Source organism: Rattus norvegicus, chromosome 20 (assembly GCF_036323735.1).
Source record: "Rattus norvegicus strain BN/NHsdMcwi chromosome 20, GRCr8, whole genome shotgun sequence".
NCBI lineage: Eukaryota > Metazoa > Chordata > Mammalia > Rodentia > Muridae > Rattus > Rattus norvegicus.
Genome location: NC_086038.1, coordinates 47,510,440 through 47,537,478, shown reverse-complemented (window position 1 = coordinate 47,537,478; position 27,039 = coordinate 47,510,440). Strand labels below are relative to the sequence as shown.

The window sequence follows — 27,039 nt, the reverse complement described above, 5'->3', positions numbered from 1 at the left end:
CCATGTAGCCCTGGTTGTTTTAGAATTTGTGATCCTCTGACCTTCACCTGTGGGGCGCTGGGATTTCAGGTGTCACAACACCAGCCTTGGTACAGCTCCCTGGTTCAGTTTTGTTGTAGATAGAAAACTCCGAAAGGTCTGAGGTCACCTTTACTCCCCGCTGAAGACAACACGTTCCTGGGTTCGAAGCTCAGGTCTTTAGTCTGTAGTCTCAGAGCTTGCTGTGTGCCTCAGTCCCGCTCCCTCCAGTGCCGAGGAGCCGACCGTAATCAGCCGAGAAACTGAAGGCTCAGTAGACCCCGTCTCTCTTAGGGGTCTGCAGAGAAAACTTCTCAATCTTTGATCGGAAGAGAAAGAGCAAACTACATAGAACCACACTTTCTGTCTAGCAGAACACACTTTTGTGGTCTCTGTTGTGGCAGGAAAGTGGCCACGGTGATCCATAAGCTGGGCGTGGGCGGAGCAAGCCCTGCAGTCCACACACCCCTCCCGACTAAAGCCTTATACGCCTGGTTATTTGTTTTGACTTAAGAATATTTACAGTAAATCTGGATGTGGCGGCGTGGATTTATAATGGCAACACTTGGGAGGTGGCGGGAGAGTGAGCAGTTTACGGCTGTCCTTAGCGCAGATTGAGTTTGAGGTCAGTCTGGCTGTGTACAGCCCCATCCCAGAACGAGCAAGCCGCCCCCAGCAAACCACCTGGCAGGAATTCTGGTGTGTAATATAATCTAAGTTAAAGTCTTTCGTTTTTCAGTTTCTAGATGTTAGTTGTTGAGGTCTGTTGCCTCCCAGAGCGAGCTTCTCCCACTCAACAGATGACTTTCTGCCCCCACTAGGGCACTGTAGATACTTGATAAATAGAGAGTTATACAGATATCTTCTTAAAATGGATGACAAACGGGTACTTACCAATGGAGTGACAAAATAATAATAATAATGATAATAATAATAATAATAATAATAATAATAATAATAATACCAGCAGTGAGATTTTCCATCTGAGCTGTTCGGTGGGTAGAGTGCTTGCCCCAAGCCCAGTCACCTGAGCTATCCCTGGGACTCAGGCTGGAAGGAGAGACCGGACTGCCAAAAGTTGTCCTCTTACTTTTAGTTTAAAAAATTCGGGCTGGAGAGATGGCTCAGTGGTTAAGAGCACTGACTGCTCTTCCAGAGGTCCTGAGTTCAAATCCTGACAACCACATGGCGGTTCACAACCATCTGTAATGGGATCTGATGCCCTCTTCTAGTGTGTGGGAAGACAGCTACAGTGTACGTATATATATAATAAATAAATCAATCTTTAAAAAAAATTCAAAAGATTGATTTATTCCATTTCTCTTTGGAATATCTGTCCCAGCCATGGCTCGTTCACTGTTTTTGCTTTTTGTTTGTTTATTTGGCTTTGTTTTGTTTTTCTGAGGAGGCAGAGGACGGAGATAGTCTGCTGTATCCCAAGCTGCTATACAACTCTAGTTTGTAGCTGATGGTGACCTTGAACCGAGGTCCTCTAGCTGCCTCCCACTCCCAAGTGCAGGGAAATGGCTCTATCTATTGGGGCATTTCACGTTCATTCCCAGTTTTGGGAGTCAGGAGCCTACTGTCGCTTTATTTCTGGGTATGGTGAGCATTCGTGCTTGTGTCGCACGTACCTGTTCTTGTGAGGGGGAGGACATAGGTTCTGTCCAGTCTTCTCCCTTTCCTCTCTGCCTTGGTTTTCGAGACAGCTCATTGATTGGCTAGACTGGCTGGCCGTGAGTTCTAGGGGTCAGTTGGCTCTGCCTCCCATGCTGGGGTTGCAGTCTGCACTGTGGGTGGTGCTGGGGTCCTGACTGAGGGCCTCAAGCTTGGCTGGCTGGCTGGCACTTCACCAACGGAGCCATCTCCACAGCCCCGCCTCCATTATCTTCTAAGGGCTTTAGGTTAGGATTTGGGGAAATACTTATTTTGTGAATTAATTGGGAATAATTGGTAATTTATAACATTTTATCTTTTCTTCTTATAACATGCTTCTCTCATATTTTGCTTATGCCTTTGTGAAAGATTTTCATAAAGACCTTGCATGTTGATTAGTATCACTACTTAGACTTTCTTTTTCCTTCATCTTTGAGATAGGCTCCCACTCTCAGTCCCTGGCACCTCCCTCCACTTTGCAGAGCCACGCCGAACTGGGTTCGAGCTCACACATGCACTAGAGCCTCCTGGCCTGCTGTTGTGCCACCTCCCTTCCTTCCCCTGGCTGAACTCTTTCTGTCCTTTAGATCCCAAGGGAAGTGTCATTTCCGCTCACCGTTCCTTAACTTCCTGATCTAGGCTGCTATCTTTGGCTCTGTGATCTCACGGCTCCGCCCTTCCCTCGCTAAGGGCAGTGTTTTGTCAGACTCTGTCCATCTGCGTTTCTGAGAGCGCAGTTACAGGCCGTTTAGCTCCATAGGATGGCATTTGCAGTGTTGTGTTGTGCACAGAGTTTTGTATCGTAGACGCTGCCTTCCTCCAGTTCTTTACTGCTTCATGAGCTCCTCTGTTCAATGGTTTTTTATTTTCATTTTTCATTATTTTATTATTTGGTTGATCCTTTTACAGACCGTTAAGGTTTTTCTTTTTCTTTTTTTTTTTTTTTTGATCTGGGGACCGAACCCAGGGCCTTGCGCTTCCTAGGCAAGCGCTCTACCACTGAGCTAAATCCCCAACCCCAGTTAAGGAGTTTTTTGAGACAGGGTCTGGCAGGGTAGCCAGGCCGCTCTCAGATGTGCAGTTCTTCTGCCTTGGCAGCTAAGATGCTGAGGTGACACAGGACGCTAGCATGTCCAGCGAAGTCGTTCTCATTCTTGAGACTGTCTTGCTGCGTGGCTCAGGTTGGTCTCAGGATTGTGGCAACCCCCCTGCCCCAGCCTCTGACGTGTTCCACACCCGGCTCCCAGCTAACATTTTACTTTTTTTTTTTCTTTTTTTTTTTTTTCTTTTTTTCGGAGCTGGGGACCGAACCCAGGGCCTTGTGCTTGCTAGGCAAGTGCTCTACCACTGAGCTAAATCCCCAGCCCCCCAGCTAACATTTTAAACCTAAGCGCACCGTGGTTAAATTCCGTGTCAGTAGGTTCATCCATTTGTTGTAGCCACTGCGACTTTGCGTTTCCTTTGTGATCTGACTTAACTGGGTGTCAGCTTCATAGCGGAGGTCGTAGCGGAGGTCGTAGCGGAGGACTCTACCTTTCTGTCTTCATCTAGTGTCTGTATACTATATTTGACAAGTGTAATTGTATGCAAGTCTAATTACCCTCACAATTCCTTCAGGTCAGCTGTGTGAAACACAAGGGCTTGTAGACGCACGCAGGAAGACTTTCTCTGAGCCTTTGACTTAGGGTGTTTAGCCAGAGCAGCGGTGTTGGAAGAATTTTGCCAGCACCATGATGACCCATGACCCTACCATGTTGGAGGGCAGAATTCCAGCATGGAGAACAGAACGGACATCCAGGCACTGACTGACCAGGAAGATTAAGGAGGAGGGCCTGAGAGGTCTGCATTTGAGTCTTGGTTTCCTGTCTGTGACCTGGCCGTGACCAACCCGAGTATAGTCTGTTGTGTCTGTCATGGTAGGGTTTTTTTTTTTTTTTTGTTTTTTTTGTTTAAGATTTATTTATTTTATGTATATGAGTACACTGCAGCTGTCTTCAGACACCCCAGAAAAGGGCATCAGATCTTATTACAGATGGTTGTGAGCCACCATGTGGTTGCTGGGATTTGAACTCAGGACCTCTGGAAGAGTAGTCGGTGCTCTTAACCACTGAGCCATCTCTCCAGCCCTGTCTTGGTGGTTTTAATGAGGTGTTGGCTCAACAAGCTTCCCAAACTTTCCCTCTGCATCCTGGCTAGACTTCTGCTTTCCTGCCTCTCTTAGTTAAGGTTTTACTACCGTGAGCAGACACCATGACCACGACGAGTCTCATAAGGACAACATTTAATTGGGGCTGGCTTACAGGTTCAGAGGTTCAGTCCATGATCATCATGGTAGGAAGCATGGCAGTGTCCAGGCAGGTATGGTCCTGGAGAAGCTGAGAGTTCTACGTCTTCATCTGAAGGCTGCTAGCAGAATACTGGCTTCCAGGCAGCTAGAAGGAGGGTCTTAAGCTCACACCCACAGTGACACACCTGCTCCAACAAGGCCACACCTACTCCAACAGGGCCACACCTACTCCAACAGGGCCACATCTCCTCCAACAAGGCCACACCTCCCAACAGTGCCACTCCCTGGGCCTAGCACATACAAACCATCACCGCCCTCTTCAGTTACTTTAGTTACCCCTGTGAGGAGAAACTGCCTCCTTCAGTTTTGTTGTTGTTTTTGTTGTTTGTTTGTTTCCAAAAGTCAGATAATAGAAGGAAAGTGCAGTTTCATGGCTTTAGCGGTGACTGTTAATGCTGGCTTCCCTTCCTTTAACCTTCAGAATTGCATCAGACATGTTCTTTTTGAAAAAAAAAATTAAACATTTTTATGTTGCTGTTGGGGATTGAGTCCAGGGCCTTGCTGACCAGCGACTTAGGCCTTGAATTTTAATATGACTCCCAATTTTGATTCTTTAAAACTTGTTTTTGAGCTGGAGTCTTGGAGTCTACACTGGTCTGACCATCCTGCCTCCACTTACCCAGGTACAGGGAATACCATGTGCCTGGCTTGGAATCCACTGTGAAAAGAAAACCTAACCCTGCTGAAGTGATCAGCGGGCATTTGGTGTTTACGGCATCCATGCAAACCCCTCTTAATCTGCTGATTTTGTGTTTCTTCAGGGTATTAGGAAGGGAAGGAGATCTCACTGTGTAGCCCAGTGGTCTTGAACTTGTGCCTCAGACTTTGAGGAGCATTAACTTTTGATGCTTTTCAGACTGTCCTGATAATGACTCCCTTACTTCTCTCCCCCTTCTCTTCGAGACAGGATTTCACTTTGTGGCCCAGCCTAGCCTTGAACCCTCAGCCATTCTATTAGGGCTGAAGTCTCTGGAAATGTCTCAGTAGGGAAAAGAGTTAGCCACACATGACCGAGCGCACAAGTCTGATTCCCAGGGGCCATGTGCCTGCTGCTACCCCAGGATGCCTGCCTTGCAATGGTGAGGCCAGGAAAAAGCCGGTCTGGAACATACAGCACAGCCACAGAAATCAGAGGGGGAGAGCAAGGACCAACTCTGGGAGGTGACATGTGTGATGGGGCACACTCATGCTCACATTCAACACAAAACAGATGCACACACAGATGCACACACATACACTCAACACAGCACAACACACACATAGACACACACATAGACACACACACGTACACACACACATACACACACATGTATACACACACACATAGACACACACACATAGACACACATGTACATACACATGTATACACATACACACACATGTACACACACACACACACGCACACACACACACACACACACACACACACACCTCACCGCCCCACCATGTAGCTGGGACAACAGGCGTGCACCACTACATCCAGCCCTGACTAAGTTGTACAGCCAGTGGGCTATGTGCATAGCACAGTCTCCCAGAAGCTTGGTTTGCAGAAAGTTTGACATAAGATACAACATTGAGGTGTTAGGAAGAACAACATGGACTTCTGGGCTTCTAAAATCTCCCACTTTTGTTGGTAGATTAGCGTATGGAACCTCAGAAGGCATTTTTCCCACTGTCCATTTGGAGTACAATAAGACAAATTAATACAAATCAAAATAATATGGTAGCAGCATCACATAATTTGAGTCTACTGATGTAGTAGCAGATTTAATTTAGAGCGGCTTTGGAAGAGTCTTTTGTATTTTGGTTTATACAGCTGCTCTCCAGGGCTGGGCTGGCCAATCTCAGCCTTGGGCATCTTGCAGCGAGAGTCTCTCCACGGCTGCTGACTGGCTGAGCAAACGCCTCTTCCTCGGTTCACCTTCGGTTTCTTTTTTGAAAAGAGAAGAATGTATAGAGTACTAAGGAATCACCAAGAAACAAGACAAGCAGTGAAGAGGGCTAAGTTGCGAGCGACACAGGGTGTCTTGTCTCCAGGCTTTCCAGTGCATGGCCTTCGGAAGTGAAATCTTTTACACACGTGGACGGGGACAGGAAGACCAAGTTGCTGCTCCTGAGTTTGGCAGCGATGAGGCCTTGTCAGGAGCCATCTCATCGAGGCCTGTTATCCTAGGCTGAGAGTGAGCAGGGCATGACCTGTGGCCGGGAAAGGCTCCAGAGGTTGAGTTGTGACAGGAAGGGAGGAGGGCATATGTCCCAGAATGGGGCTCCGGACGCTTTTGTTAATTTTGATGTTTTAAAAATAAATTAAGAGTTGAGTGATAAGAAAAAAAATTGAGGAGAAAGCCTGGTGTGGCGACACACATGGATAGTCCCAGAATGGAGAGGACAGAGAGAAGGAGGGGCTGTGAGTTAGAGGACAGCACAAGCTACACAGGGAGACTGTCTCAAACAAATACAAAGACAGAAGAGCGAAAACACAACTGGTAGGCAGTACGGAGGGAAGCTGATGAGATAGCACAGCGGCTGTTAGTGAGGAACGAACGAGATAATCGAAAAGGTATACAGAAGATTGAAATGTATCCAGTGTGGCGTGGTTGTGTGCACTTTTGATCCACCACTAAGGAGACAGGCAGAGGCCGAGGCAGGCGATTCCTGAGTTCACAGCCACCTTGTTCTACTGAGTTAGTTCCAGGCACATGTGTGTAGGTCAGAGGACAGCTTGTGAAAGTGGGTTCTCTCTCTCCGCCTGCTAAGCAGGCTCTAGGGATTAGAAGCACATCATCAGGATTGGTGGCAAGTGCTTTTGCTGGGTGAGCCATCTTGCTGGCCCAGCATAAGGTTTTTATGGTGATGGTCATATAGGTACCTGCTGCCTAGCATATACTAGAATTTCTGATTGGATGAAAGGAAGTAGATATTCAGTGAAACAGCATTGTTTGTAGAGTATCACCCTTTACTTTTCTGGGCATGATGATGATGATACAACCCCCATCCCGCTCCCTCTCCTTCCTTCAGTCACTCCAATTGTTGTTAAGAGCCAGTTGTGGAAACAGTCAATTGCTATCTCAGTCCTTCCGTGTTAACCTTTACTTGCCGTTTTACTTAATGTGATCCCAAAAGGTGGGGAAATGGCCAGGGGTCTGTTGGGAAATGTGAGTTATGTGGGTATAGGTGTGCTCCTTTTTTTCCCACTTTTCTTTAATGAATTGAGGATTTTAAATTTTATTTATGAATCTGGACAGATGGCTCAGCAGTTAAAAGCACTGACTGCTCTTCCAGAGGTCCTGAGTTCAAATCCCAGCAACCACATGGTGGCTCACAACCATCTGTAATAGGATCTGACGCCCTTTTCTGATGTGTCTGAGGACTGCTACAGTATACTCATATATGTAAAGTAAATAAATATTTTAAGTTATTGTTATGTATGTGTATGATGTGCATGTGTGGGTGTGTACATGCCACAGCCTGTATGTGAAGGTCAGAGGACAGCCCACCTTCTACCTATATGAGGGCTCTAGGGGTCAAGCTCAGGGCATCAGCTTGTAAGAAAGTGCCTTGACCCTCAAGTCTTCTCACTGGCCCTAAACTGAATGGAAGATTTCTGTGTATATAAAAAAAAAGTGGGAATATGAAAATCACTCATTAAACAGGATATCAAAGCTTATAGCAGATTGCTTTTGCTTTTGTTCCTGGTTTCCTCAGCATGCTATGAAACTAACCTCCGCCTAGCTCGCTGGAACGTGGACTGAATTTCTTGGCGTGCTGTGCTGCCTGATTCTAGAGTCGCAGAGGAAGCCAATTAAGGCCTTTGGATAGGTTGCAGCTTTGTGTGTTGATGGAGTCACACTTGGGTTGGTGGAAGGTGTCCTAGATCAGTGTGATGGCAGTAAGCAGAGTAAGGGGACCCGGCCACAACCTAAGGAGAGTCTGAGCAAGCACATCGTGTGACGAAGGGGACCAGGGAACGGCCATGGAATGGCCATGGAACTGAGAAAGGGGAGAGGATTGCAGGAAAGAGGGAAAGAAAGTGGTATTGCTTTGAGTTTTTTTAATTTGGTTAAACTTCAGAAAATTAAGAGAATGAAAAAAGCATTCTCCTCTGATTGTGAGAGTCGGAATTGTTTGTTTTCTGAGACAGGGTCTCTCTGTGTAGCCCTGGCTGTTCCGAGACTCACTCTATAGAGCAGACTGGTCTTGAACTCAGAGATCTGCCTGCCTCTGCCTCCTAAATGCTGGGATTAAAGGTGAGTGTCGCCGCCACCGCCACCACCACCGCCAGGCTTCTGAGATCTTTCAGTATCAGGTGCAAGCCCAAGAACCAATTCCATGCTGACGCTGAGCACCAGGACTGAAGAGCACATTCCCCAGTGCCGCTGTGTGGCTCCCCTTCCTATGCCAGCTGCAAATGGGGTGGCCCGGTACCCACGTCTCTGCCCGGCAGGCAGCCCGTGGATTCAGGGGCTTCCATGACCTTTCCCACCTCATCTCTGGCAATTATCTAGAATAGCTCACACAACTCAGGCTTACGACTCATTTGTTATAAAGGTACAGCCCCGCGACATGAAAAACCAGCGAGCACGCGGGGCAGGCACGCCTCCGTCTCCGTATGTAGCTGTGCTCACTGACCCGGAAGCTCTCAGATCTCTCTTCACATAGCAGTACTTAGGAAGTTCAACCTCTAGGCTCCTGCCCTCCCCAGAGTTCTTTCTGTGCATGGGGTTGAAAATTCAGTCTTCTGCTTGCTCCATCTTTTCGGCAAACGTCTCTGTCTTAAAGCTATCCAAGTCAGAAGCTAGCCATTTATTTATTTATTTCCTTTACTTTATATGCACCACGTTGTGCCAGAGGATGTTAGATTCCCCGAATTACAGATCGTTGTGAGCTGCCCAATGTGGATGCTGGAGACTGACCCTCTGAAAGAGCAGTTACTTCTCTTAACTGCCCAGCTTCCTTCCCCGCTCCCTTTAAAATGTTAGAAAAATTATGTGTATATAACTGTGTGTGGGTTTGCCACTTGAGTGCAGTACCTTCCGAGGCCAGAAGAGGGCGACAGAGTTTTTTCCTGGAGCTGGAGCTGGAGTTGTGAGGCCCTCACTCCGCGTGGGTGCTGGGAACTGAGCTTTGGTCTGCACGCTTACCACCAGGTCGCCTCTCCAGCTCTTCTCATAGAATTCCGAGGCGATCCTTTGTCGGAACTCTTAATAACTAGGGACCAGGGACAGGCCAAGTAGCCTGTGGTCCACCCACTTGGGAGATAAATGCAGGAGGATATGCAGGTCAAGGCTATCCTGAGCTATGTAAGGAGTCCAACTGCTCGCCCAAGACGTGGTCGAAATGAGTGAATGGAGTCTAAGATCTTGCATGTTTTTGTTTATAGCCTACACAGTCCAGACATTGGAGGGTGTGCGCCCAACAGCCGCTTCCGAGGCCCATTCGAGAGCTTTGGCTGTTTGCCACGGGCCTCTGGCCCACTACGACTTTCTGATCAAAGCTCAGGAGCTGAAGAACGATGAACATCAAAGAAGAGTCGTTCAGTGTTTGCAGAAGTTACAGGAGGACCTTAAAGGATACAACATAGAGGAAGGAGGGCTCTTTTCAAAGGTGAGGTTCTCGAACTTTCTAAAGTAGATATGGTGCTGGGTGGGGGAGGGGGGACAGCCCTGAAACCACATGAAGGTTTTTCACAGACTTGGCTGGACCTCTGTTCCTGCTTTTGATGTTCCTTAGCGTTCTCTTACCTTCACCTATCCAGGCAGCTTCGTAATTATTCATCCTGTAACCCTGGCTAAGTGAAGCTTCTGTGCGACTCCTCCATCCCCATCCTGTCCCCACCCCATCGCCATCCCTATCCTGGTCCTCAAGCCTCACCCTGGAAGCTGGCAGGGGCGGAGAGGTGTAGTGCGTGCGTGCGTGAGTGCATGCACGCGTGTACGAGAACCACCTCTCCCCTCTTCCTCTGCTTTGCTCCACTTCTGTGGGTCAGAAGAAAGGAGAAAGAGTAGGGTGAACAGCTGTCTAAGGTGCGGTTGAACAGAAGGTGCGGCTGGCCCTTGGTTATGGGGCACCTTGGCAGGTTCCGGAAAGCCTCCTGGGGACTCTCATGGTGTCCCATTGTTTGACTGCCTTCTTGTGACTGAGACAACACTTCCTACCCCTGCCTCCTGCTGAGACCTCCTGGCATTGCACTCAGCCATTTTTGGTCCTTTCTCTAATGCTCTCTCTGGATCCCTTTTCCTGAGTCCACTCAGGCCAGAGGGAACATAAGGTGTTGTCCCACAACCCAGTTGCATGGAGTGCTTTAGTTCCTCTGGATTTCTTCTTTCCCTCCTCTTCCACCTTTTTCTTAAAAAAAGAAAACAAAGCAAGGCTTTTGTCGGCATGTGTGTCTGCGCACCACATGCCTGAGGAGGCCAGAAGGGGGCGTCGGGTTCCCAACAGTTGTGGTTGTGGAAGGCTGTAAGCAGCTGTGTGGGTGCTGGGAACCGAACCAGGGTCCTCTGTAAGAGTGGTCAGTGCTCTTAACCGCTGAGTCACTTTTCTAGTCCCCAGCCTCAACTTCTATGGGCAAGAAGCAGGCAGCAAGTGGATTTCGTCTGTATACCCTTATGTTTCTGAGGATTCATGTCAGGCTCAGCCACGCACAGCCACAGGCTCTAACGCACCTTGCTGTGGTAGCTGCCTGGGAAATTCCTCATCCCCGGGGAGGGAGATCTCTTAACTGAACCCTAACCTTCAGATGCTTTTCCTACTACCCTTCCCTGCACTCTCTTACCCAGCTAACAACTTTCTGCCTTGATCACGCTTACCAATTCCCTTTGCCTGTTCCTTATTAATCGATTGGTTAATTAATTAATCAATAGGATCTTGCTGTGTAGACCATGCTGGCTTCAAACTCTTACACAGGTTTTTTTCCCCATCTGGTGGCACTGGGGATTAAGCCCTGGACTCTGCACACGGATAGGCACTCTAACCACTGAGTGGGAGGTACACGCTATGGTGCCTAGTTTTTCTTTTAAAATAATCCACACATGGATGTGAGCTTCTGGGGTGGATGGAGCATTTGCCTCCTGTCTCCCTCTGCTTTGAGCCTTAGCTGAAATTCGGCTCAGTAAGAAACCCATACCTTCTCCGGCTGTAGAGGCCAGCATCATCAGAGGACGTCACTTTAGTAGTAAGAGGAGCTGTACACCTGAGAAACTATCCTTCCCTAATTGACTGGCCGCCATTTTGCTGCTTCCCATCACCCAACCATCCCTTCACTGTAAGGGCTTTAGGAAAGGAGGCACCGTGTGACACATAGTATTAATAGTTCATTTAAAACTCTGATGAGGGGCTTGAGAGATGGCTCAGTGGTTATAAGTACTCACTGCTCTTCTAAAGAACCCACGTAAGGGCTCACAAATGTCTGTCACTCCAGCTCTAGGGGATCTGATGTCCTCTTCTGGCTGGCATGCTGTCCTCTCGCACATGGCGTGCATTTATGCAGACACGCACCTGCACATTAAAAATGCAAACAAACCCCTCAGGCGATGACACAAACTTACAAGAGAAAAGTCCAGTGAAAGTAATTTTATTATTAGTTATTTACTTAAATTGAATATTCTTATCTTTTAAGACACAGTCTTACTCCGTAGCTCTGCTAGCCTCAAACTTACTTTGTAGCTCAGCCTGTTCTCAACTTAGCGAGGTCTGCTTGCCTCTACCTCCTAAGTTAATTAAACGTGTGCAGCATCACACTCAGCCAGTAATTTTAGCTTTTAAAATGCTTGTGCAGGATGTGGAGTACTAGATCCATGATAGTCTCTCACCTAGCATGGTGGAGACCCCGGCTTTTGTCCCCAGTACTGTAAATTATATGAACAAGCAAACCCCTACAAATATAAAAAAACAATCCCTTCTGAGTGTTCAAAATCTCTTATGGTGCTGGAGAGATGGCTCAGTGGCTAAGAGCACTGGCTGCTCTTCCAGAGGTCCTGAGTTCAATTCCCAGCAACCACATGGTGGCTCACAACCATCTGTAATGGGATCCGATGCCCTCTTCTGGTGTGTCTGAACACAGCCACAGTGTACTCATATACATAAATAAATTAATTTAAAAAAGTTAAAAAAATCTCTTATACTGGCGTACTGGCACACCTTTAATCCCAGCACTCAGGATATGGAGGCAGGGGAACTCTGGGAGTTAGAGGCCAGCATAGTCTACATAGTAAGTTTCAGAACAGCCACAGCTATGTAGTGAGACCCCGTCTTGCAAAAAGCAAGGGAGAAAAAGGTCTTACTTTAGAAGTATTTTTATTTTGTTATGAGTTTGGGTGTTTTGCCTGCATGGAAGTCTGCACACACATGCATGGGATGTCCTCGGAGGCAAGAAGGGGGCGTGGTCCCCTGGGACCGCAGTTCCGGAGGGAGAGAGCCACCATGTGGTCTTGGCGGTCAAACCAGGGTAGAAGAGAGGATGCTCTTAGCCACTCGGCCATGTCGCCAGCCCCAGCATCTTGCTTTTTATGTAAACGAGAGGCTTGCGTTGAGTTAATACAGTTTGATCGAAAGGAGTAATGATGCTTTTGTGTCTCAATGAGAAGGAGATATTGGAAACTAAGATCACACGTGAGAAGACAGGGACACGCACTCCCACTCTAACTGGGCTCACGGGCTTGGCTGCAATCCACTCAGTCCATATCTTCAGCACCTTAGGCCGCTACAACAAATATCTTTAGCTGGGAGAGTGTAAACACAGGACATCACTTCTTGGAGTTGAGAAGCTGGAAGTTCATGGTGAAGGCGGCTGGCCGATGGGTACTGGCGAAGGCCCTCCTACTGCTGTGGATTGCTATCTGTGTTCTCATTGGTGGAAGGGTGACTGACTCCCTTGGTCCTCTTCTATAAGGACTCACTGATCCCATTCTCGATGAGCTATGGATGTGGTTTGCTGGGAATTGGGAAGTGTGGGGCTTTTGAGAGGCAGGACTGGCGAGGTCCTTAGGTCTTCAAGGTGCTCCCCTTGGCAAGGATTAAGGCTGCTCTCACCAGTTACAAAGGCACATTCGACTGCCCAGCCTTCCACTGCCTGAGGCTTTCTGTTTCAGTTTTTTGAAATAGGATCCTTTGTATATACATTTGTGGTGTGTGTGTGTATGTGTGTGTGTGTGTGTGTGTGTGTGTGTGTGTGTGTGTATGAGAGAGAATCTGTGTGTCTGAGTGTCTGTGTGTCTGTGTGTGTGTGTCTGTTAGTCAGTGTCTGTGTATCTGTCTGTGTCTGTCTGTGAGTGTCTGTGAGTGTCTGTGTGTCTGTCTGTGAGTATCTAGGCTGAAGGTCAAATCTGAACTTTTATTATCTTCCCCTATTACTTCCCTCCCGACCTCTTCCCTCTCCGAAGTCCCCAGAGTTAAACTATCTGCAGCTGGTGTTAAACATCACACCCCTCCTAGACCACGAGGCAATCATGGTTAACGGCTGTGGGCAAACCGAAGCAGCCCCACATCCTACACCCGGGATTAAAACAAAAAACATGTTCACATAGCATCACCAAACCAAAGTTCTCCCTAGAGGAGGTTTTGTTTCCTTCTGTTACGGGCTCTAGGCATTTCACTCCGGTTATCAGAGTTGGCAGTACCACCTTTACCCCCCGACCTATCTTGCTGGCCCTCCACTCTGTTTTTGAGACAGTGTCTCTCACTGACTATGGAGCTCTCTGATCGGCTAGACTGGCTAGCCAGCAAGGATCTCCGTGCTTCTGCCACCGCAGTGCTGGAATCACAGGTGTACACCTCTGGACCGTGCCTTTTATGTGGGTGGTAGGATCCGAACTCAGGGCCTCCTGCTTCTGTACTTTAGCAGTGAAACCACATCCTCAACCCCAAGACGGCTCTTAGCACAGGCTGGCCCTGAACACGTATGTTGTTGAGGATAACCCTGAGCTTGCTTCTGATCCTCTTCTTTCTGATGAGCGCTAGGATTGTAGTCTTTTGTGCCTGGTTAGATGTTGTTGGGCATAGAATTCTGATCCTGACGCGCTAAGCAAGTCCAGTGCTCATCTAACTAGGCCACACCTACTGCCGTAGCGTTCCTTATGTAATCTGCGCCTCTCCTGTGCTTCTGGGACGATGCCATTCACCATGTGGTGAGAGACAGCACCGTGCAGTTTCGATTTGCAGCCTTCACAATCCAGCAAAATAGGTTTCTACAAAAAGTTAGCCTGCCTCAGGAATGTTGCGATAAGACACAACCAGAACCAAAAAGAGACTTTGTGCCTTACTGTAGCATTCCCAGTGCTCAGGCAGAAGGAGCTGTGTCTGTTTTAGATCAGTCTGTCCTGGACCGCCTGCTGTGTGAGATATTGTCTCAACAACAACGTTGAACCCCAAACAATGGAGAAAAACCAAGCAAGCAGACCTATGCCTGAATTTTCCTCATGATGAACAGAGCACGAATGTTCAGATATACTGTGCACTGGTCCCACTGCTCCTTTCCCTCCTGTTCTCTGTGTGTGACGGTTCCTGCACACATGTATGGAAGATCCAGGTCACCGTTTGGTTGTCCTCCTTAGTCTCTCTCTGGGAGAACAGGGCCTAAAGATGAGGACTAAAGTCTCAGGCAGCAGCCAATCTTATTCAGAGCATCAGACAGTTTATACTCTGAAGGTAAAGTGTACAATCACAAAGACAAGCAGTGCGGGGCAAAGGCATGTTTCTCTGAAGGGGCATATAAACACATGACAATAGTCAGCTGTCATGGGCAATCTGAAGGAACAATTCTGCAGTTTTGAAAAAAACTCTTGATTTCTTGGAGTTTTCTCACAAGCACTCAGAATTCACTTCCCATGACTATTCTTGGACCATGTTCTGCAACTTTCCACCTTATTTACTCATTTAGAGAATATCTCTCTCTCTGTCTATCTGTTTGTCTGTCTGTCTATCTATCCATCTATCTATCTATTATTCAGAAATCTGTAACGGAAGCTGGTTTGCCTGTTGGCTATTGGCCAGCAAGCCTGGGGACAGTCCTTTTTCCACTTCCCCTGCACCACCATTACAGGCATGGAGGGAGTGCCTGTTGGCTCTGGGGACTTGAACCATATAACAAACTCTTTGCTGAATGAGCTCTCTTTCCAGCCTGAGACCCACACATCTGATAGAGTTTGAGAAAAACACGTGTAAAGCCTTACTTTAGAAGACTGTAAAGACCTATCTATCTCTTAAGTACAGTGGGGGAAATGGAACACGAGTCTACTAGTTGTCATAGAGGGAAATCTGAGTGGGTGGGCTCTCAATTCCCAGATGATGTTTGTGGCATGACTTTGAGAACTTTAAGTGTGTTCTCCATGTAGAAGTTTAAAGGTCTATTTTGGTCCTCTTCCTCTTCTTGTCTCGTCTCATCTTGTCTCTTCTCTTCTCCTCTCTTCTCCTCTCCTCTCTCCTCTTCTTCCTGCCTCTCCCCCTACCCCCTCCCCTCTCCTCTCCTCCCCTCCCCTCTCCTCTCCTCTTCTCTCCTCTCCTCTCTTCTCTTCAAGTCTACACTATTATATTAAAATAGAACGTCCCTCCTTCACTTGGCCATGCTTTCGGTAGTAAACATTTGAAGGAGTTCAGAGCATTGACTTTGCCCCAGGAGCCATGGATTGTGAAGAATGGAGCTCACGGATACTTTGTTACCAAATAAAACTTACAACCAGGTTAATCCAACACATTTAATGTATGCATAATTGTTATTGTGCTGGGAAGTAATTAGGCATAAATGATAAGTAGTTCATGTAAATCACTATAATTAGAATTACTTTTACACAGCCGAATCAAGCGTTTCTGGAGTCAGGGAGGGAGAGAATTAAACAGCCTTCCATTCTCGCTCTCCATTAATCAGGGCTGTGTAGGCTCCAGGATTTTTCCTCTTTTGGGAGGAGACTTCGTAGCCTGTTTGTAAGGAAGTGAGACTGGGGTACCCAGCCACAGTCACATTTCACCTAACACTGCTTTGTTCAACAATGGAGCACACACGCCATGGGGTTTCTATGCCATGGTCTTGGCCGAGGAAGTCTCACCTAGTGATGTTGTAGCAAGATGTCCGAGGTGACAATGTGCAGGCAGCTGTGTGGAGATACCTAGAGTTCTGTGTGGTGCATTCTACCTGAGGATGGTGGCGACCGTTACTTGTCCACATGAGATGCGTGCACCGACCGCTGTAAAGCTGCGTGCTGTGACGAATTCTGACCTCCCCCTCATCAGTGAATCTAACGCACTCTCAATCTTTCTCCTCTCTTGGTGTGTGCTTGTATGTGTGCACATGTGTGAGGGTACTCACACCCATGTGTGTGTGTGTGTGTGTGTGTGTGTGTGTGTGAAAGCTAAAGTTCAAAGTTTGTTGTTTTCAGATGACTAATGCTATGTATCTTAACATTTTTTGTTATATTTTATTTTCACTTTTGGGGGTATATGTGAGGTCAGAGAAGAACTTGTAGGTAGGCATTCGTTTTCCTTCTACCATGTGGGTTACAGGGCTCAAACTCAGACCATTAGGTTGGGCGGCAAGAGCTTTTATTCATTCACTGGCTCAACTCACCCGCCTTCCATCCTGTGTTTTGAAATAAGGTCTCTCACTGAATCTGGAACTCACTGCCTGGCTAGACCGGCTGGCAGGCGAGCCCCTAGGAGCTCACGCCCTCTCTCCCCAGCCCTAGGGTCCCAGGCACCTGCCTGCATCCCACGCCCAGACTTTTACACAGGTGCCAGGGATCCGAACTTAGGTTCTTGTGCATTCCTTACTGAGAATCTCCCAACCCCTTTTCAGGCTTAGAGTGTACAGAGTCCATCATACAGGAGCCGGCATGACAGCCAGCGACGTTCGCAGGATGTAAACATTTATTTCCCCCTCCCCTTTAAAGCCATCCCTCCCGAGCTCCTTACCAGCTCTCCTGTTTCCCGTTGCTGATGCCTTTGTATGAAGTTCATATCTCTAAGGGCTTTCCGAGATGTTAGAACCCTTCATCACTATTAGTTCTTCAAGAATTAGGTATTTTCCTTCAAAGAGTTTCTTTTTTAAAATTAATTATTTACCTACATTTCCTTTTGTGTGTACATGTATGAACAAGCACATGCATATGTACCAAGCTGCCCATGTGGAAGTCAGAGAATAACTTTCAAGACTGAGTTCTCTCCTACCGCGTGCAGCCCAGAGAATGAAGTTTGTCAAGTTTGGTGACAGAGGCCCTTATTCACTGAGGCAACTTCTCAGATTTCAATGACTCATCTTCCCTCTTCCCTCTCTCTCCCCTCCCTCTCCTTCTCCCCCTTCCTCTTCCTCTCTCCCTCCCTCTCCCCTCCCTCTCCCCTCCCTCTCCTCTCCCTCTCCCTTCCCTCTCCCCCTTCCCCCTCCCCTCCCCTCCCTCTTCCCCTTCCCCTTCCCCTCCCTTTCCTCCCCTCCCCCTCTCTCCCCCCCCTCTCTTCCTGTCCCTTCCTCATTGTCCCTCTCCCCTCTCCCTCTTTCTTGAGTCAGGGTTTCTCTGATTCCTTGAAACACTCTGTAGACCAGGCTGGCCTTGAACTGACAAAGATCCACCCGCCCCTGCCTTCTAAGTGCTGGGAGTAAAGGTGTGCACTGCCATGGCTGGCTTCTTTTCTCCTCTTCCTCCTCTTCTTCTTAGATTACATCTGTTTATTGTCTATATGTGGGTGAGCGGGGATGCTCCAGTGGAGATCAACCTGGTCTTTCCTTGTGCTGCGTGGGTCCTAGGGAGTAACCTCAGGCTATCAGGCTCGGTGGCGAGCTGTACCTGCTGAGCCATTTGGTAATCTTAGCATTTAGGAGGTGGAAGCAGGATATTCTTTCTAGAGTACATAGGGGGTTCAAGAACAGCCTGGGTTATATGAAACCCTTTCTCAACAAACGATCGTATAAATAAACAGGCATATAAACAACAAACGGAAAGGAAATCCCAGGCCATCTGCGTGCTTCCGCCTTCCATAGCTCGAGCAGAGGTCAGTAGTTGAGCATGTGCTTCAGGACACAGGGCCCTGACCATGTGCTGGCTCCCCAGGGCGATGCCAGTGGCACAACTTTGAGGCACTGCATGACTCCAGTGGTGATGGAGACCTACAGTGAGAGTTTTGGTTTCTTTAAAAATCCAGTGATGTGGGCTGTAGAGATGGCTCAGTACTTAAGAGCACCGACTGCTCTTCCAGAGGTCCTGAGTTCAATTCCCAGCACCCACATGGTGGCTCACAACCATCTGTAATGGGATCTGGCGCCCTCTTCTGGTGTGTCTGAAGACAGAGACAGTGCACTCCCATACATAAAATAAATAAATCTTAAAAAAATCCAGTGATGTTATGAGAATATGTTTTTGTTTTATTCCCAGGTGTGGGATATGGGGCTGTTTTCGTTTGTCCACAGCCATTAACCAGAATTGGCTCCTGCTGTAGGAAGGGCATAATTTTTTGCCAGCTGCAGATAGTTTAATTCTGGGGACTCTGGAGAGGGAAAAAAATGCCAGAGCCCCAAGAGGGGCAGGAGGCACTCTGAGAAAGAGAAGGCTTCTGCTCTCCCTGCTGCTCCTGGTTCCTGCTGCTGCAGTTTGTTAAGTGGTCCTATACACTGACAGGGACCACAATGGAGCCGTCCTCTTGCTTTTGCCTTTTGAACCACAATGACCCTGCTGTCCCTGGCTTGCCTTGTGAGAGGAGCAAAGGGGCGTGGTGTCTTTTCCAGAGTTTCTTCTCATTCATCCCGTTTGCCACACTGTATCAAGATGATTCCTAACGCATGCAACTTTGTTTCTTTGACACAAAACCTGGTTATAAAGTATCTACCGTCTCTGCTGGGATTAAAGACTCAATACCACACCCCACTTTAGGGACTTTTTTTTTTTTTCTTTTTTCTTTTTTCTTTTTTTTTCAGAGCTGGGGACCGAACCCAGGGCCTTGCGCTTGCTAGGCAAGTGCTCTACCACTGAGCTAAATCCCCAACCCCCGTCTTATTTTTTTTTAAGAAATTATTTATTTCATGTATGTGAGTATACTGTGGCTGTCTTCAGACACACCAGAAGAAGGCATCGGATCCCATTACAGATGGTTGTGAGCCACCATGTGGTTGCTGGGAACTGAACTCAGGACCTCTGGAAGAGCAGTCAGTGCTCGTAACCGCTGAGCCATCTCTCCAGTCCCTAGGGACCATCCTGGGACCGCATATCCAACCTGGATTTTGACGTTCTAGATATTTGCTTTCCAAACTACTCCTTTGCTTTAAGTGCTGTAAACTCAAAGCAACCATTCCAAATATTTATTTAGATCTTACCTTTTGTTCTCTATGTCACTAAAAACTTTAACATTAAAAACAACCCAAGGTGCTGGGCATGTATACACCCATGTCATCCCAGCACTCAGAGGACAGAGGCAGGAGAATCCCAAGGCAAGGCAAGCCTGGGCTACACAGCAAGACACTGTCTCAAAAATAAAGGTTTCGGGTTTTTTCCAGCCCTACCCATCACAATCCTCGGTGGTTCTCATCAGCATTCTAAATTAAAAGGCACACCCTCTGCCTTTCTGGATTGTCCGCCTTCCCACTCCAGCACAGTCTCCATCAGGACAACTAGATAATAAGGGTAGTGCTGTTAAGATAAAAAGTATTGTTTTCGATTTGTTTAAAATGCAGGAATATCACTTTTCCTGTTTCTCCCTGTTTCCCCACTGCGTTATTATCTCCCCAAATGGCGGAGTTGGAGACAATGATTCCAGCTGGAACGCCAAACATAATTACATCTCTTAAAGACTGGCATGGTAGCGTTCTCCACGTGGGCCACTTTTGATAAAAGTACACCCTTCAGGTTTCTAAAGATCTTTAAAAATGAAAAAAAACAAAAAAACAAAAAACACAGCAGAACTATACGTTAGCATCCATAAACTCTCCTTAAATGAAAATGTTTTCTTTAAATGGCTTTAGCTGATTTTCAAAAGAGCCCTCCTAACCTAAAGTACACCGATTTGCCCGGTGTGCTTGTATAATTAAGCACACATTTAAGTATCTACATGAAGGGGCTTTCGGATTCTACAACCCAAGAAACGGCTTACAGAGCAGCAGCCAGAGCCAGCGATGGAGCTGTGGCAGAACAGAGATGTGTCACCTACCCCAGACACCTTCCGTCGTGTGTGTCCCCCTTGTTCAAACCCAGTCCCGTTGGCTTAATGTTGCCATCGCAAAAAGCTGCGGCAGCAAACTGACAGGACACGGTAAGCCCAGGAGTTCACACCCGCACAGCGCTCGCTCCTCTTGTGTAGACACAGCCCTGAACATGCCACTCTACCCACCGATTCTCATGATTTGTATTTTAGGTTAATTTGATAAATGGTGGGATTTAAGCATCCAATGGAAGGGGGGAGAGGAAAGGAGAGGAAGGGAGGAAGGAGGAGAGAGAGGGAGGGAAGGAGAGCGGGAGGGAGGGAGGGAAGGGGGAACTAGTTGAACATGATGGGGTTCACTTACAGTTCTAGCTACTCAGGAAGCCCCCTGATTAGGGGCCAAGAACTGGAGACCAGCCTGGGAAGCAAAAAGAGACCCTGTCTACACTGCGGAAACAAAACACCTCTCCATCTCTGATAACAGAATAGACAGACATAAATGATTTTAACTTTTCTAAGACAAGGTTTTGCCAGGTAACCTAAGCCAGCTTCAGATTTTGATCCTTCTTCCTCCCCCTCCCTAGTGCTGGGAACTTAGGGGTAGCAACAAGTACTTTTATGTGCCACTGGGAGACAAGCAACAAGAAGCAGCTTTCCAGCAAATCCTCCCCGGTCTCCTGCTCCTATGTGAAACTCTGATTCTGGCTTGTCCCCTCCCATGCCCCTCCCCCTCCCCCACCCCTCCTCCATCTCCCACTAATCGATAGGACACCAGGACATGAGCATAAGCCTCAGAATGATCAGCAAATCATTGAGTAATTGGGGTGGGGCAGCGTCTTGATCTGAATGAAGGTTCCCAGTTGGAGGACGACCCTGGGATTCCAGGCGTCTTCCATACTGGCTAAGAACTATAACTGTAACGTTTATCCGCCTGAAGTAATTGTGTCTTGGAGCCTTACTGTCTTCTTCTCCTAACCTAGACATAGTCCTGGAAGCTTCCAGCCTCCCTACAATCTAATCCAGAATGTTTTCAGCCTCTGAGACTTACTGCTGAATAAGCTCACCCTTTCCAGTTCTTTCTGATCTCTCGCCGGCTGATTCAACTCAGTGTGCAGAGGGAGAGGAGGCTATCTGAGTTAGAGGCCAGCCTCATCTACATAGTGAATTCCAGGCAAGACTACTGTGAGACTTTGCTTAAAATCTCTCAAGAAGGAGATTGAGGAAACACTAGAACAATGGAAAGATAACCCGTGTTTATGGAATGATAGAATTCATATTGTGAAAACAGCCATCCTACCAAAAACAATTTACAGCTTTGAGGTCCAGGAAATGCCTCAGAAACCACTCAAACACTGATCTCAGTCGCACTGGGATCATTCATTAAACTCACACCCTGAAACCCACCCACCGGGGCTGCAGTTTCACAAGGGAAGACACCTTCTGGTTTCTCTCTATGGAGAAGCAGGAGCCATTATCTGAAAGTGACAGGGGTGTAGGTTAGCTTCAAGGAGACAGAGAAGGTTCCAGAGAACCATTCAAGAGCGAGTAGACTAACTAGCAGATTTTTTTTTTTTTTCGGAGCTGGGGACCGAACCCATGGCCTTGTGCTTGCTAGGCAAGCGCTCTACCACCAAGCTAAGTCCCCAACCCTAACTAGTAGATTTAGCATTGTTTGTTGGTCTAGCATTCAGCTGTGCTGGCAGGAATTGAACCCTGGCACTTGTGCATGCGAGGCTGTTGTCCCAGGCTGCGGTCCCAGGCTACATCCAGACCTAAAATTGCTTGAGCTTACTAACCAACTGTATTGCTTAGACATTTGGGGTTAATTTTTTTCCACGTGGAGAGGTTTAATGAGAGAAGAAGAGTAGAAGAAGGGAGGAACAAAGGAGGCCATGAGCGTGTCGGGGTAAGGGGGTGGGGAGAGAAGGGACAGGGACAACAGAGGGGAAGAGAGCAGAGAAGCGAAGAGCAAGAGAAAGCAAGAGAGAAGTAAGAGGGGATTATTTTTATTTTCTGTGCATAAGTGTTCTCTCTCTCTCTCTCTCTCTCTCTCTGTATGCATGTATGTATATATGTATGTATGTATGTATGTATGTATGTATGTATGTATGTATGTATGACATAGTGCTAGATATGTGAGGAGGCCAGGAGAGAGGCCAGATATGTGGATCTCCCTGGAAATAGAATAAATAGTTGGTCGTGATGCCTTGAGCGCCCTGGGAATCAAACCCAGTCTTCTGCCAGAGCCGCAAGTGCTCTTAACCCCTGAACGTATCTTTAGCGCCCCTACTCCACCATGCAAGCTCCCCCCCCCCCCCCCCCCCCCGTCAGTCTTGCGGTTTACTGTCATTGTCTCAGGCCTTGGCTGCGCACTTGCGCAGTGGGTACAGTCGCTCTTTCCGCTGCTGCTTCTTGGTCTCCGGCTTCTCTTCGTGCTTGGTGAAGCCGGCGGCGCGTGGCTCTCGTCTTCTTGGGCCGCAGGTCCAGGGGCTTGTATTTCTTTCCCTTGTAGAATTTCCTGAGGTTTCCCGTTTGAGTCTGATTAATGACAGTGAGGACACGGGCGATGGATTTGCGTACGACTCGTACCTTGGAGAGCTTGGACGCGGCGCCGCCTGTCACTTTGGCGACGCGAAGCTGGAACAGTCCCACCCTCAGAGAGTCCAGTTGTGTCAACAGCTCCTCCTCCTCCTTGCCGCGCAGGTCCACTTAGTCTTGGCCACTGCTGTGTTGTTCACGGCTGAGGCCGCCTCATCATGCAAGGTTTAAATAGTTTCATTATAGTGTGTTTTCATAATGTTTTTATCGTTGGCTGTTACGGCTGATATCGATAGGTCTATATAGGGAAGTGTGGCATGTATGGGGCTCAGGATAGTCAAAGTTTAGAGGTCCAGGAGGGCCATGCTTCCTGAGATGAGGGCGGACTGTTGTATATGACATCATTTACGGCCCGTGGGAGAGCGCAGTGGGTATATTTGCTAGCAGCCAAGCCTGACAACCCGAGTTTGATCTCTACGACTCACGGGGTGGATAGGGAGAACTGACTCTCAAAAGCTGCCCTCTGGGGTTGGGGATTTGGCTCAGTGGTAGAGCGCTTGCCTAGCAAGCGCAAGGCCCTGGGTTCGGTCCCCAGCTCCGGAAAAAAAAAAAAAAAAGCTGTCCTCGGTCCTCAACAGAAACGCTGTGAAATGCACATATGCCCTCTGTGTGCAAACATAGAAACACGTAACTGCAATAAAAATGCGAGTGTCATTTAGATAGACCGTGTGTAACCTGCATTGGTAGACAGTATCCGGGTTTTATTTCTACTTTAATTAATTTTGGTTTTCGAGACAGGGCTTCTCTGTATAGCAGCCCTGGCTGTCCCAGAACTAGCTTTGTAGACCAGGCTGGCCTCAAACTCACAGAGATCAGTCTCCTTCTACCTTCTTACTTTCTGTGATTAAAGGCATGTGCCATCTGGTATACAGACTTTAAATTAAGTAGTCAGAACCTCTCTATTTTGTCTATCAGCCTTTTTTTTTTTTTTTTTTTTTTTTTTTTTTTTTTTGTGGTGGTGCCGGGTGATGGTCTTGGGCCATGTAAGTGGGCAAAGGTCTACCAAATAGCTTTATCTCATCTTTAGGTTTTGTTTTGTTTTGTTTTGTTGTTTTTTTGAGACAAGTAGCTCAGACTAGCCCTGAACTCCGAGTGCTAGCCCTCAACTTTCTTGAGCCTCCGAGTGCTAGATTGCCATGGATACCTAACAGCATCTCCTTACCATTTAAAAACATATAAGGTCCAATGTAGGACGTGGCATCATGCTACAGGCCCTGATTCTCAGCACTCAGACGCAGACACAGGCAGATCCTTGTGATTTTATGGGCAGCTTGGTCTACATAGAGAGTTCGGGCCATCATCAGGGCTGCATAGTAAGTAAGACCCTCTGTCAAAATCCGAGACATCCTTCCCCCCTAAAAATTCACCAAACCAAGCCCAAATTCAATTTAATTTAAGAAGAGGAAAATGGGAAGTAAATATGAATTTTCAAAAAAATTAATAAAGTATATTTTTAAATATATAAAGCAATGTAACATAAACTGTATGCGTAGCATACAAAATCCTGACAGGTGCTCTTTCCAGCACATACTGGGTTATTGAATAGGAAAGAACAGAAGAAGACAGACCCATAAGTGCCTCTTCCTGAAGTACTGAGCACGGAGTCCCCGCCATTCTGGGAAGCATTCTGTCATGGAGATGTTCACCCCATCCTCAGTGCTACGCTTGCTGGAGACGCTGAGCCCCAGTGAAGCCCTCCTTCCAGCTTTGTTGTTTTTCTAACTGCATTTTGTTTATTTAATGTTTATTGATAGTTCCATGGGAACAATGCTGACGAGGTCTGAGAATTGCTGCACAAACCACTCAGACGTCGATCCCAGTCGAACAGAGCTGGTTTATTGAATGCATACCCCAAGACTGACTGATTGATCAGGGGCATAGCCTAGACTCGGGAGTTGACTGCGACCCCAAATGTTTCCCAGGGCCAGTTTATAAAGGTAAAACCCACAATGAGCTCATTTGCAGGTGCAGGAAGTGCTTCCCAATGGTCGGCTCTGACTCAAGCTATTTTGGCTAGCCAGACAGAGCAGTTCTAACTGACCTTTATTCTGATTGGTCCTAAGTGGAGCTTACGGTTGTGGAATTTCTTAGGATTAACAAACCTCTGACCATAACAGGGTATGTGGTCAGCTTGACCCTGCTCCGAGTCAAGCTATTTTTCTGTGTCAGTAACAACATGAAATGACTGCAGGCATGGAACAAAATGGCCGCAGCTGTGCTGGGGGAGCAGGCTTTAACAAATACCAGGGAAAGAAAAACTATTCCAGATGTGGTGGCTTACACCTTTGATCCCAGAACTGGGGACCTGTGAGTTCAAGGCCAGTCTGGCCACCATAGCAAGTTCCAGGCCAACTAAGGCCATGCAGATACAAGGGTATGCTGTTTTTAAAAACCAACCAAACAAACCCCCAAACAACAGGAGTAACAATAAGAATTATTTTTACAGAATGTATTTTGAAGAATTATGAATTACAACACCCCTACATTGGGATCCAGAAGTCGCCCCACAAACCACACAAACTCCAATCTCAGTCAGACAGGATAGTTTACTGAGCATTCACCCTAGGATGGATTCATCAGGGCCGCAAACCTGACTGTGACCATGAGCCAGGATCCTACAGAGCTTGTGAAACCCACAAACATCTGTGCCGTTACGTCACCAATCAGGATTGAGGGGTAGGGATTTCCTTAGGAACACGTCTTTGTTGTACATTCATCCTGCTCCCATTGGTTGGGGTCTTTAACTGTGGCGGGGACTTGCCTTGCCCAACATTCATGTCTTCACTCGACAACCAGGATGTCGGTTACCCACGCACTTGTCTCTTTCTGCCGAGTGGGATGTCAGTTCCCAGGGACATCTTGGGAACTTAAAACTTTACTCGATCCCTACTCACAATAGAAGTGTTACGGTTTCTTATATTAGTGCAGGTGTCTCTCTCATGTTGGGGTCCATCCCAGGGGCAGCTTATACCCTAAAAGCTCTTACACAGGTGCAGGAAGTGCTGCTGGGTGGATGGTTTGGATCCTGGGTCCAAGTTTATTGTGGCCACCTATACAAAGCAGTTCTAACTGACCTCTATTGTGATTGGTTTCCAAGAGCACCAGAGCATAGAACACAGCAAGATGCAATCAACTAGGGCAGGAGAAAGTTCCCTAGTAACAGCACATAAGGTTTCCTTGTAACAGCAGTAACAGCATAAAATGGCTGGCTAGATAGGCAGCAGTCACCTCGGCCTTGACACCCCAGTTATCAACACAGAATCGCTTTCAAAAGATATCTAGCTGGACAGTGGGGTACACACCTTTAATCCCAGTACTCAAGGAGGCAGAGGCAGGCAGATTTCTGAGAGTTTGAGGCCAGCCTGCTTTACTGAGCAAGTTCCAGGACAGCCAGGGCTTAACAGAAAAACCCTATCTGGAAAAACAAAACAAACAAACAAACAAAAACAGAGGAGGGGGATTTCTAACATTGCAAAAATATATTTAGAGATTTTCTTTTTTAGGTATTATGCTAGGTTTCAAATAGGACATTGTTCTAAAATTGTTTAAGGGTGTAATCCTTTTTGTTGTTGGCAAGTTGAAAACCTAGTGACACAATGTTTCACACGAAAAGAAAGCAAACCACTTTCTTTTCCGGAATCTGTTTTTAGCTGTGTCTTAAGAGTAGTGACTTGCAAGGGACATAGGGAAGCTGGGCATAGTTGGAATCAGAGTGGAGAGACCCGCTTGCATGGCCTGTGCCAGGGTGTGGCCCACATCAGGAGATGAATTTGGTAGAGTTGAATGAGCTGGTGGGCTATACAACAGAAACAAGAGTGTTAGGGATTGGATTCTGAGTTGTGCTTTGAGGTTTTGCCCGTTAAATCACAGGTTTGGTTGTATAGTCCAGCCATCCTCCTGCCTCAGCCTCCTGTGTGCTGGGATGTCTGTCACCATGATAGCCATCATAAGCACTTCTCGTTACACAGCTCAGGGGTGACAAATGTCGACATAGTTCTCTGTATTACTCCTTCCCACGTCCTCATGTTACACAAATGGGACGCTATATCCCCTGAACAGGTAACACGGGTCAGAAGTATTTTATCTTTCTGTGACTAGCTTATTTTACTAAATAAATAAATCCTCAAGATTTAACTGTGTTGGGGGGGTCTATCAAAAATACCTCCCTTTTAAAGGCTGCATAATATTTTGGCTTTGAAGACTTTCACACCAAGTTTTTTTTTTTCCTACTTATTGTATATAATTGCCCCCTCGAAGTCCTATATATAGCACAGTTGGGAACATTATGTATATATGATTATATGTAATTATTT

The 27,039-nt window shown here is 47.2% G+C and overlaps 1 protein-coding gene and 1 pseudogene across 10 annotated transcripts in view; one reads left to right on the top strand and one right to left on the bottom strand.

Annotated features, from left to right (window-relative positions):
* The window catches only part of Afg1l (AFG1 like ATPase), a 169,726-nt gene that overhangs the window by 12,829 nt on the left and 129,858 nt on the right, over positions 1 to 27,039 (top strand). For 8 of the 10 annotated variants that reach the window (XR_005497332.2, XR_010060756.1, XR_005497334.2 and 5 more), the window contains 1 exon segment: positions 9,402 to 9,625. Coding sequence is in view for 5 of the 10 variants with exons in the window: in NM_001037656.1 (NP_001032745.1) it covers positions 9,402 to 9,625 (224 nt within the window). In the remaining 5 variants the exon portion in view is untranslated. 10 annotated transcript variants of the gene reach the window in all.
* Positions 22,483 to 26,718, bottom strand: LOC134483941 (large ribosomal subunit protein uL29-like; annotated as a pseudogene).